The sequence below is a fragment of the Puma concolor genome, chromosome F2 (genome assembly GCF_028749965.1).
Source record: "Puma concolor isolate L17-30 chromosome F2, mPumCon1.1.hap2, whole genome shotgun sequence".
In the NCBI taxonomy this organism is placed as follows: domain Eukaryota; kingdom Metazoa; phylum Chordata; class Mammalia; order Carnivora; family Felidae; genus Puma; species Puma concolor.
The window spans coordinates 77604442-77617040 of record NC_141684.1 but is presented as its reverse complement, the minus strand read 5'-3'; the positions used below and the strand labels follow the sequence as shown (position 1 = coordinate 77617040).

General features: G+C 40.7%; 1 protein-coding gene across 1 annotated transcript in view; it reads right to left on the bottom strand.

Moving 5' to 3' along the window:
• The window catches only part of TCEA1 (transcription elongation factor A1), a 42887-nt gene extending 32462 nt beyond the window's left edge, over positions 1-10425 (bottom strand). Inside the window, exon 1 of the mRNA XM_025923049.2 lies at positions 9988-10425. Coding sequence (XP_025778834.1) covers positions 9988-10050 — 63 coding nt within the window. The 5' untranslated portion in view covers positions 10051-10425. The remainder of the gene's footprint in view (positions 1-9987) is intronic.
• Between the last annotated feature and the right edge of the window lie 2174 nt (positions 10426-12599).

Here is a 12599-nt window from a genome sequence, read left to right as displayed (position 1 = left end):
GCTCAATCTCACAAACCATGAGATCATGACCCTGAGCCAAAAACAAGAGTTGAACACTCAACCGACTGGGCCACCCAGGCACCTGTTTTGTTTTTTTATTATGAAGGATTTTAACGATTTACTTCTTAAAGATCCCTTCTGATCTTAAAATTCTACAAATTATTTTTAGAGGTAACTAAATACAGTGAAACACTGCAGGTGTTAGAGAAGAAAACCAACACTGACTTTAAATTTACTGTTAATCAGAAATTCTACAGAAATGACATCTTGTGAGCAAATGGGTTCTTCAATCCCACATCTATAAATCCCCAAACCAAAAACCTTTGAAAAGCAAGACTTCTCACAGATTTTCAACAAACTCATTTGCCAACAACACCTAATCTCAACATACGTAAAGCCATTTATGTTCTATATATCCCACTTCATGTGACAGTACTACATTTCACTATAAAAATGTTAATGTCTGATTACTAGGAACTGCCCAGATCCTGTTGAAGATATATAATGTATGTACCATATTATCTTAATAAAACCTGAGGTGCTCAGCAATCAAAAAGAATGAAATCTTGCCATCTGCAATCACGTGGATGGAACTAGAGGGTATCATGCTAAGCGAAATTAGTCAGAGAAAGACAAATATCATATGACTTCACTCATTATGAGGACTTTAAGATACAAAACAGATGAGCATAAGGGAAAGGAAGCAAAAATAATATAAAAACAGGGAGGGGGAAAAAACATAAGAGACTCTTAAATATGGAGAACAAACAGAGGGTTACTGGAGGGGTTGTAGGAGGGGGGATGGGCTAAATGGGGAAGGGGCATTAAGGAATCTACTCCTGAAATCATGTTGCACTATATGCTAACTAACTTGGATGTAAATTAAAAATAAACAAACATGGTTAAAATAAACAAATTAAAAATATGGATTTTTTTTTTTTAATTTTTAAAAACCTGAGGGGCATCCGGGTGGCTCAGTTGGTTAGGCATCCGACTTCAGCTAGGTAATGACCTCACAGCTCATGAGTTCGAGCCCCACGTTGGGCTCTGTGTTAACAGCTCGGAGCTGGAGCCTATTTCAGATTCTGTGTGTCCCTTGCTCTCTGTCCCTCCCTGGCTCACACTCTGTGTCTCTCAAAAATAAACATTAAAAAAAAATTTTTTTTTAAACGTGACAATTTTGGAATTCTCAAATATATCAGACTCTAAAAGTTTTGATTAAGAGATTGTGGACTTGTATCCTATAACTACCATAGACATTTTTCTTCTACCTATGCCTCCATGGACTTTCCAATCCATTTCTGACCTAGGATCAATTAGAGAGGAAGATAAAGAACCACACTTCTAGGAGTCCTTGAAAATGCAGCGTCTCCTTAGACTTACATAATGCTGTCTGCCACATATAAAGTTGATTCTTCTAACACATCAGCAATGTGGCATAAGGTTTAAGTTGCTTTCCAAGCAATAGATAAGATTTGCATTAATTTCATCACACTCTCCCTTTACACTCAGATCTCTTTGGTGAGACTGAAATTAGAGATACAAGCTATGGAAGGAAGAAAAAGCAAAATAACATTAATTGGATGACGCTATGACCTTTCTCATAATTACACTGTGTTCTGGCCAAATAAGATGAATATTTCAATCACGGTTCTTTAAGAAATAAACAACTATGATAATCTAAATGAACAAAAAGGCAAAAAACAGATGATCACATATATTAATTCAGTGACAAAAGCTTCTTTGAATATCACTATGTGCCAAGCATCATGGTAAGCCCTTTATATATGTGTGTATATATATGTGCATATGTATGTATACACACATATATATACATGCAATTCCATCTTCACAATAAACCCTATAGAAAAAGGTAATCTTTTTCTCTCCATTTTACAGAAGAGGAATTGAAAATCCAGACAATTTAGGAAACCTGCACAGTCATATGATTATTACTAACTAAAAAAGGTGAAATCTACTCACTTCTGTCAAATTATACTTATGCCTCCCAACAAATACTAACACTGTGTACCAAACTCTGAGGATACAACAGTGAGCAAGACAAATCTTTTGTGACTTCAGGGAATTTAAAATAAACATAAACCTTTGAATATCTACTTCAAAACTTCAATTATACAAAGAAACAAATTCAGAAAAGGAAAGTGACTTGGCCAACTGATAGGTAATATAAAAGGACAAGAATTATAATCTCCAGACCCTCACACCGCTGCTCTCTCCATTTCCTAGGTCCACTGGTAGCAGTTCTGCTCTGTGAACTTGGGTGAATAGCATTACCAAACAAGAAACTAAATTCTATCCTTCCCCAATAATCACCTGCCTCTAAAGGTCAAGTCTATTAGATTGCAGCATCTCCTACAGATAATGATGCAAGAGAAAGAAAGATTCTACCTTATCTTCCAGAGTCAAATTTAGTTCACAGTACTGGCTGAAGAATAAACAATACTATCACATGACTTTATTACATGGTTGGTACTATATGTCATCAGAAACAAGTACTTTTACAAAATATTGCATTCAAACTTGTACTTAGCACAGAGCATATACAACTTTGTATAGGACACAAACATCCTCCTCAAGAAGATGTATGGAAAAGGAAGCAACATGGAATATACAGTTAAGAACACACACACACACATACTTATATATACATACGTATGTGTGTATAGATATGCGTGACATATATAGAGATATATCTCTATAGATATAGAGATATATCTCTATAGATATAGAGATATATCTCTATAGATATAGAGATATATCTCTATAGATATAGAGATATATCTCTATAGATATAGAGATATATCTATATAGATATAAAGAGATACACCTATATATATACATATATATATATATATATATACACATATATCAGATCGAAATTCAAATCTATGCACTGCCATTTCCTAATTATAAGATCTTGAGAATGTTACTTCTTTTTCAAGCTTCAGTTTCTTCATATGTAGGACAGCATAATACACTGACCTAGAAGAATTCAAATGGTCAAATGGAGTAATAAAAAACATATGAAGTATTGAAATAGAGTGCCTGACATGTAGGATATGGTTGATAAGGAATACAAAGAAATAAAAAGATTTATCTACTTCCATCATAACAATATTCTCAAAAAGCCATAAACCAGCATTTTAAGTAAGCATTATTTAACCTCAATCAACTCAAACACCTCTCAGTAAGAATTATAAGATTTCAATTATAAGATGCTATTCATTTTATTTATTTATTTATTTATTTATTTATTTTTTTGGGACAGAGAGAGACAGAGCATGAACGGGGGAGGGGCAGAGAGAGAGGGAGACACAGAATCGGAAACAGGCTCCAGGCTCCGAGCCATCAGCCCAGAGCCTGACGCGGGGCTCGAACTCACGGACCGCGAGATCGTGACCTGGCTGAAGCCGGACGCTTAACCGACTGCGCCACCCAGGCGCCCCTATTCATTTTTTTTAAAAAGGAAACACTGTAAATATTTGAATTATGGCTCAGGAACATCATTATATACTAGAAATTATAATTTTATTATGTCATCTCAAATGTGCATTTATTCTACACCAAACAAAAGAAAAAATATATAAAATTGACTTCATCAAAACTGAAAGAAAAGACACTATCAAGAGAGTGAAAAGATAACCCACAGAATGCAAGGCAATATATACAAATCCTGTCTTCCATAAGTCTAATATTCAGAATACAAAGAACTCTTACAACTCAAAAATACAAATAGTTTAAAAATGGGCAAAGGATCTGAACATTTCTCCAAATATATAGAAATGGCCAACAATGAAAAATTTTCACCATCATCAGTCATCCGAGAAATGCAAATCAAAACCACAATGAGACACCTTTTTATACCCACTGTGATGGCTATAATCAAAAAACATGCAAGTGTTGATGAAGATTCCATGCAATGGAATGCCCACCAACTGCTGATAAGAATTTAAAATCGTGCAACTTTGGAAAACAGTTTGTCAATTTCTCAAAAGGTTAAACGTAGTTATATGACCTAACAATTCTACTCCTAGGTATATACCCAAGAGTAAAAAAAAAAAACCAAAAAACAAACATATGTCCACACAAACACCTGCACAAAACGTTCTTAGCAGCATTACTCATCATGGTCAAAAAGTGGTAACAGCCCAAAATGTCCATCAAATGATGAATGAATAAACAAAATGTGGTACGTCCACCAGTACAGTGGAGTGCTATTCTGCAACACAAAGGAACAAAGTACTGATACTTGCTGTTAGTATAGATGAATCCTGAAAACACTAACTGAAAGAAGCCTGTCATAGAAGACCACATATTGTGTGATTCCATTTATACAAACACACGTTGTATAAGTCCATTTATAGAAAATGTCCAGAGCAGCAAATCCACAGACAAACAGATAAGTGGTTGCGGGGGCAGATACATGGTGACTACCTAATGGGTACAGGTTTCTTTTTGGAGTGATCAAAGTGCTCTTCAATTAGTGTTGTAAGAGCTACCCAAATCTGTGAATATACTAAAAACCACTGAATTGTACACTTTTTTACATTTTTTTAAATGTTTATTCATTTTTGAGAGAGAGGGGTAGGAGTAGAAAGATTTTTAAATTTTTTTTAATGTTTATTTATTTTTGAAGGAGACAGAGACAGAGCATGAGCACGGGAGGGGCAGAGAGAGAGGGAGACGCAGAATCCGAAGCAGGCTCCAGTCTCCAAGCTGTCAGCACAGAGCCCAACGCAAGGCTCGAACTCACAAACCATGAGATCATGATCTGAGCCGAAGTCGGATGCTCAACCAACTGAGCCACCCAGGTGCCCCAAACTGTACACTTTTAAAGGGGTAAACTGTATTGTATATCTTAATAAGACTGTTTTTAAAAACTGTGTGTAGTCAGGGGTACCTGGGTGGCTCAGCCCGTTGAGCATCCAACTTCAACTCAGGTCATGATCTCATGGTTCATGGGTTCAAGCCCCACACTGGACTCTGTGCTGGCAGCTCAGAGCCTGGAACCTGTTTTTAGATTCTGTGTCTCCCTCTCTCTCTGCCCCTCCCTTGTTTGTGTTCTGTCCCTCTCTGTTAAAAAATAAAACATTAAAAAAAATTTAATAAAAAAATTAAAAACTATGTGTAGTCATTCTAAATTTTGATTTATACTAATCAGTCTAACCCTCATATGAAAACTGAAGTTTTTTCTTCAAATCAGGTAGAAGACTTAGAAATTTTAGGGCTCTAGGTGGCCAGTAGGTTAGGTGTCTAAGTCTTGATTTCAGCTCAGATCATGGTCTCACAGTTTATGGGTTCAAGCCCCACATCAGGCTCTGTGCTGACAGTGCAGAGCCTGCTTGGGATTCTCTCTCTCCCTCTCTCTCTCTCCCTCTACCCCTCCCTGCCTCTTTCTCTAATAAATAAAATTTTAATTAAAAAAAAGAAAAAATTTACATTCCATGTATACCAGCTCCTGTATTTTGACATATAATTTCAACTTCTCTCCTAACAACTGAATTCTACTCAGTCGAGCCTTCAGCGAAAAAATCATAATAAACAAAGCTCAACACTACTCACAAAATCTATGAATTTGAAACTTCTAAGTTACCTCACTCCTTCTTCTACAGTCATGTCATAAATCCTTTATAAAAAAAACACACAAGGTTTTTTAGCCCTTACCATATCTTAGGCATTGTCAAGAATTTCATATTCATCTAATCTTTACTAAGTCATCTCCAATTTACCACCAAAAGAAAAAAAAAAAGACATTTTAAAGATGCTAAGGAACTTGCCTAAGATCACACTGCTAAAGTTCAGAAGAGCCAAGATTTGAACCCAGATTAGGAGTCAGACTTGCCTATTGACATCAAGTAAAAATTATAAAAAAAAACAACAAATACCAGCAGTGCGTGGGTGGCTCAGTCAGCTGAGCATCTGACTTGATTTCAGCTCAGGGCATAATCTCACAGTTTGTGAATTCGAACCTCGAGCTGGGTTCTGTGCTGACAGAACGGAGTCTGCTTAAGATTCTCTTTCCCTCCCTCTCTGCCCCTCCCCAACTGGCATGTGCTCTCTCTCAAAATAAATATATAAACTTAAAAAAAAACTAGTATCTGGGGTGCCTGGGTGGCTCAGTCGGTTAAGCGGCCGACTTCAGCTCAGGTCATGATCTCACGGTTCCTGAGTTCGAGCCCCGCGTCAGGCTCTGTGCTGGCAGCTCGGAGCCTGGAGCCTGCTTCGGATTCTGCGTCTCCCTCTCTCTCTGCCCCTCCCCTGCTCATGCTCTATGTGTGTGTGTCTCTCTCTCTAGAAAAAGGAATACACAATAAAAAAAAAATTTTTTAAGTGATAGTTTAAAAAAAAAACGAATATCTGAATATTTGGAACTAACTTACATGGCTCATCAAGGCCTCAGAGTGGGCACTTGTAAAACTGCTAACACTGTTTAAGACCAATTATACAGATAGGGCAACATTCTGGATAAATACTAAGGTCAGGATATTGATTGGATATTTATGGAAACCTTCCTGCCCCAGAATAACAAACACCCTTACTTCCTGGCCTTATATTCACTTAACTGCACCCATGCAAGTTTCAAAAACCGGGTCTTCTAGAGACATTGCCGCTTAACATAGTACAGACTTTAAGCAAAACAGATTTAGATTCACCTCTTCATTTCTAGCTATTTGGTTTAGGACAACTCACTTTACTTTCCAAATAGTTTCCTTACTTTTGAAATACTTATCTTGTAAAACTGAGGAATAGGTAGGCAATACTTAGCTGAATACCTGGCTCAGAGTAATAATTCAATAAATAGTAGCTGTTTTTACTATTACTTAAAGGTGACACCTAACCTTTTTATTAAAACAAAACAATATCCAACAACAGTACTTAAACTTGTCAATTAAAGAGGACAACTACTATTCTTCAAGCAAAGTTTACTTTTTCATAGCTTAAGTAATATTTTTTATAAATTTTTTTTAACGTTTATTTATTCTTGAGACAGAGACAGCGTGTGAACAGGGGAGGAGCAGAGAGAGAGAGGGAGACACAGAATCTGAAACAGGCTCCATCCAGGCTCTGAGCTGTCAGCAGAGCCGGACGCCGGGCTCGAACCCACGAACCGTGAGATCATGACCTAGGCCGAAGTCCGACACTTAACCAACTGAGCCAGGCACCTAGCGTAAGTAGTATTTTAGGGGCAGCTGGGTGGCTCAGTTGGTTAAGTGTCGGACTTCGGGTCAGGTCATGATCTCACGGTTCGTGATTTCGAGCCCTGCGTCTGGCTCTGTGCTGACAGCTCAGACCCTGGAGCCTGCTTCAGAGAATTCTGTCTAACTCTCTCTCTCTGCCCCTCCCCAACTCACACATGCTCTCTCTCGCTCTCTGTCAAAAAAAATAAACATTAAAAAAATTTTTTTTAATATTTTAAAAAGCTCACAGAAAAATCTGGACACCACAAAAAAAAAAAAAAAAAAAGAGGGAGAAACAAATCTACCATAATCCTACAAACCCCAGAACAACTTCTGTTAAATTACTGACCTCCTTAAAAGCTCTTTGTGGGGGAACCTGGGTAGCTGAGTCGCTTAAGCGTCCAACTCTTAATTTCGGCTCAGGACATGATCCCAGGGCCATGGGATCAGGTCCCGCGTTGGGCTCCACACTGAGCATGGAGCCTGCTTAAGATTTTCTGTCCCTGCCCTTCTCCCCCCCTCTCTCCCTCTCCCCAGCTCCCTCCCTTTGCCCCTCTCCCCTGCTCATGCTCTCACACTCTCTAAAGAAAATTTTTAGGGGCCCCTGGATGGCTCAGTCACTTAAGCGTCTGACTTCGGCCCAGGTGATGATCTTGCAGTCCATGAGTTCCAGCCCCGTGAGTTCTGTGCTGACAGCTCAGAGCCTGGAGCCTGCTTCGGATTCTGTGTCTCCCTCTCTCTCTGCCCCTCATGCTCATGCTGCTCATGCTCTGTCTTTCTCACTCTCAAAAATAAATAGACATTAAAAAAAATTTTTTTTTAATTTTTAAAAAAGCTATTTGTGGAATGATGTGCTTTGGAAGGCAAAGAGAGAGTCATTCAAGACCCCTTTCTCTTTATTTCATTTGCCAATTTGAATTTCTGTAAGATATACAGGGAAAAGGAGAAGGAACAAAACAAACAAACAAAAAACATAAAAGAGCCAGTCAATTTTATCTTTCTTTTTGGGGTTAAGTTTTCATATTGGTAAAGTTTCAAACTATCAGATAAATGAGATTTGAGGAGTGTCTGTAAAGTTGTTCCTCATTCTCACCCAGACTCATTATTTGCTTGTAACTTGAGAACTGCAAATAAATACAAACTGGTCTTCTCCATATTTATCCACTAAGGAATTAGTCATTTTTATGAAACACCTATTACAAGGAAAGAAAACAATCATTAGATGATTAATGGATACACATTATGGCCTGAGTAGAGAAAAAAGGTACCCAACAAAAGGCCTTTTTCCCCAAGGAGCTTCTACTGTGGGAATCCAGGGAACTCCAGGCAAAGAAAAAAACTTTTCCAGTTTAAACAAAATAAATGCTCAGCCTGTTAAATAACCAGATCTCATCACTTGCAGTGGGGAAATGAAAGGGCTGTTATCAATGAGAAAACTAAACGGTAAAGGTTAATGTCTGGAACAGAAAACAAACAGGAAATATTTTAAAAGGCCAAAATTGCAAATACAGATTAACGGGGTATGAAATTACATGCCATGCCAGGCAATGCACCTGTTAAAAAAAGAGGAAGAGACTATATACAAAGTCTTAAAAAATTCAGCGTTTAACACTATTTTCTGCTCCGGCATGCTGTCCAGTAGAAAACCTGGGTCCTAGCTTAATCCAAATTGCTCAGTACTTAATTTAAGTGGGCGAACTACTTAATCTCTCTGACTCAGTTTCTTACTCTGCAAAATGGGTACACCGTAGCTGTGTCGTGGGTCTGTAGAGAATTTTGCACAGATGCTTTGTAATTCCAAAGTGCTGTACAAATCAGAGCATCCTCTTTCTCCTTCACATTAGCTTGACAGGAAATTTATTTCGTAGACGGGAATAAGTTATTTCAGATACACGGATGCTGAAAATGTACCGAGCAGGGTGGAATAAATTCAGGCGAAGACAATCATGGAGTTTTAGCTGAAAACAGGTGACACTGCATCAGAGGACTGAAAGTACACACAGTGGTGGACAAAAAATGCAAAACTGGAAGACTTCACACAAACCACAACGTGTTCACATACATACACACTTTATCGATTAACAAGATAACGCCACCGGTATTAACTGTAAACCACTTAAGAGTACTCAGCGATGACAGCTGTCCAAATCCATCGACCAGTCAGTACCCCTGAGGGCGTGCGTTTTAACCATAGCTCTTTTACATACTACCACCTAACAAGATCCACTTTTGAAAAACACATTTAGCAACTTGCCAAAGACGCTAGCACGCCCTGCCTTTTTGATTGCTAAACAAACCTGTAGCGTGGTGGAGATACATCAAGTGCGTGGCTAGCATTCTTCTAAAAACTAAGATACAGGAATTGTAACTCATCCGCTTGAGGTCCAGAACGTCTCACAAACCTCCATGCGATGTTATTTTTAGTTGTTAGCCAGCGATCGCGGAAAAGGGAACGAATCCTCCCAAACTGTGAAGGGCTTTCTACACTCCTCGATTCTTAAACTAAATGAGCGAAGTAACTGGCGAGTAAACCTACCCTCGATCAGGTTTACTCCTCTGTACTAACAACGAAGAGACTTGGAAGTACCCAGAACGGGTGCTAACGCCGGCGGCGCGGGGCCCCGCCGCCTGCCCCAGGACGCCGGCACGGTCCACGCCGCCTTCCCCCGCGGGAAGGGCCGGCGGGGGCGGGCCGGGAGCCCCCGAGGGCCCGGCCCCAGGCCCGCCACGTCCGGCTCCCGCCAGCCGCCCGGCCTCCCTCCCGGCCCGCGTCGCCCGCCGCGCTCACCGCGTTCTTCTTCTGCACCATCTTGTCCATCTTCTTGGCAATGCGGACCACCTCGTCCTCCATGGCTTCGGCAGGTCTTCCCCGCGCCCAGCCCGTCTGGGTCCGGAAGTGGGCGAAGCTGGGGCCGAGGGGACGGCGGGACGCGAGCCCAGGCGCGCGGCGAGCCCCCCACAGCAGGCCCGGGCCTAGGCCCTTCCTCGCACACCAAGCCCGCGGCGGCGGTGGCGGCGGCGGCCGAGACAGCGACTCCGCCCCCGCAGGCAGCGCCAGTCGAGCTCCGCGCGCGCCGCTCAGGCACTGCCAATCGACGGCGGATCGCTGGGAACCCGCGCGCCGAGGCTCCCGCCAGACGGGCGTCGACCGAGGCGCCGTCAATGAGGAGAGGCGCAAAACGGGCGGGAGAGCTTCCCGCCAGGCGGTTGTAAAAGTCTGCAGGAGGCGGGGCCGAGTTTTGCCGCGCGTGCGCTTCCGGCCCAACCACGGCGCGGGGGGAGCTTGAGAGCCCGCGGAGACCCGCGGGGCTTGGAACTGCGGCGGGCGTGGGGCACGGAACGTTGGCGGTTTTTAAAGGCGGTCGGAGCCCGACCCTTTTTTCCGTGAGAGGCGGCTACCGTGAAAAGCAGAGCCCCGCCCAGTTTCCCTAAATAGTCTCGTGAAATACGGACTTGATCTTTTTGAGCGTCCCCTTTTTAAAAGTCAGCTGGTTTGTAAGCTGCCGAAGCACCGAGACCCAGTCCGGCTTGTTTTCAGACTCAGAATGTCGAACACAGTATTTGAGTAGAGTTGAATGATACTTGGCAGAAACGTTCTCAAAAAAGAAATAAGGCATCTCAACTGCTTCCAAAGATCAGGGAGGAAGTTGACATCCTTAATTTAAGGGTTATGACTAACGACACAAAGCCAACGTAGAAAATTGAAATACCTATGTTACTAATACTGTAGAGTATAGGCTCCTTCAGTAGGTCTTTGCCCAATTATACGCTTTACTACCAACTCATGCTACTTGCAGACATATCCCCACACCAGATTTAACTATCAAAATGCACCACCTAGTAATGCTTTTTCTATACTAACATGACAGATTTTTTTTTTCCCCTACTTCTAGCTCAGTTATTTGGGGAGAAGAGGCATTTGACTTTTCCCCCTTCTGTTGATTTCACGTATTTCATTTCATTTTTAAATTATCTTCCTATTATTGATTCCCATCTTAACATTGTAATGAAACTATATGACTGGAAAGTAACTGGTTCTAAGGTATTTGTTAAGATTTGTCCATTTTTATAAATATGCTATATGTCCTGAAAAAGAATTTGTATTCTATAATAGCAGATAGGAGGTGCCATATAGGCTCATTAGCCACAACTTAATTTTAATGTTCAAATATTTATATCTCACTTTGTTGTATTCTATTCATGAATGTATAAAAATCTTCATTTATGATTGTGGATTTGTACGTTTACTTTAAAAAAATTTTTTTTATGTTTTATTTATTTATGAGAGAGTGAGACAGAGCACGAGCAGGGGAGGGGCAGAGAGAGAGGGAGACAGAATCCGAAGCAGGCTCCAGGCTCTGAGCGGTCAGCACAGAGCCTGATGCAGGGCTCGAACTCGCAAACCGCAACATCATGACCTGAGCTGAAGTCGGACACTTAACCCACTGAGCCAGCCAGACATCCCTGTACATTTACTTTAACAACTGTGATTTTTGTTTTTCCCCCAAAGAATCAGTTTGTCTTTACTGCGGTAAAACACACACAATATTGTCAAATGACAAAACTAGAACAATTTAGTAACGAGCTTGCTATCCTTTATCATAGAGAAAATAATCCACCGATGGGGGGACTAGACTGCCTTACAAGCAGTGGAGCACAGATCCCCAGGGATCTGGGACAAGAGCGAGATTTACAGAGCATTGAAGAGGCAAAGAGGGAACACGTCCTGATTGACTAAGAGGTACGAGATTTCCTTATAAACATAACAGGTCCTGTTTTCCAGGCTAAGGTAGGCTAGCTAAAGCTGAGTTGGAAGATTGTGATTGGTGTAGGCTAGGTTTCCTTGACAGGTGTTTCCATGAAGGGCACGCTGACTTTGATTTGTGACTTAGGCAGGGGCGGCCCACATTTTGTGTCTCCCTATATACAAATGACTTCACCAACATAAAATGTACCATTTTAACTCATTTAAAATGTGCAATTCAGTACCATTTAGTGCAATCACGACGTTGTACAGCCATCACCACTAGTTCCAAAAAGGTTTCCGAAAATGTCATCACCTCAAAAAGAAACCCTGTACCCTTCAAACAGTCATTCCTGATTTCCCTGCCCCAACTCTTGGCAACCGCTAACCTGTTTTCTATCTCGATGGACTTGAATATTCTGATCCTTTCATATAAATGAAATTATACAATATGGGACTTCTTGTGACTGGCCTCTATCACTTAGCATAATGTTTTCAAGGTTTATTTATGGTGCAGCTATTTCATTCCATTGTATGGCTGAATAATATCACATTATATGGCTAAACCACATTTTATTTCCTTCATTCATTGATGTACATGTGCATCGTTTCCACTTACCTTGCACTATTCCACATTTTGACTCTTGTGATAGCGC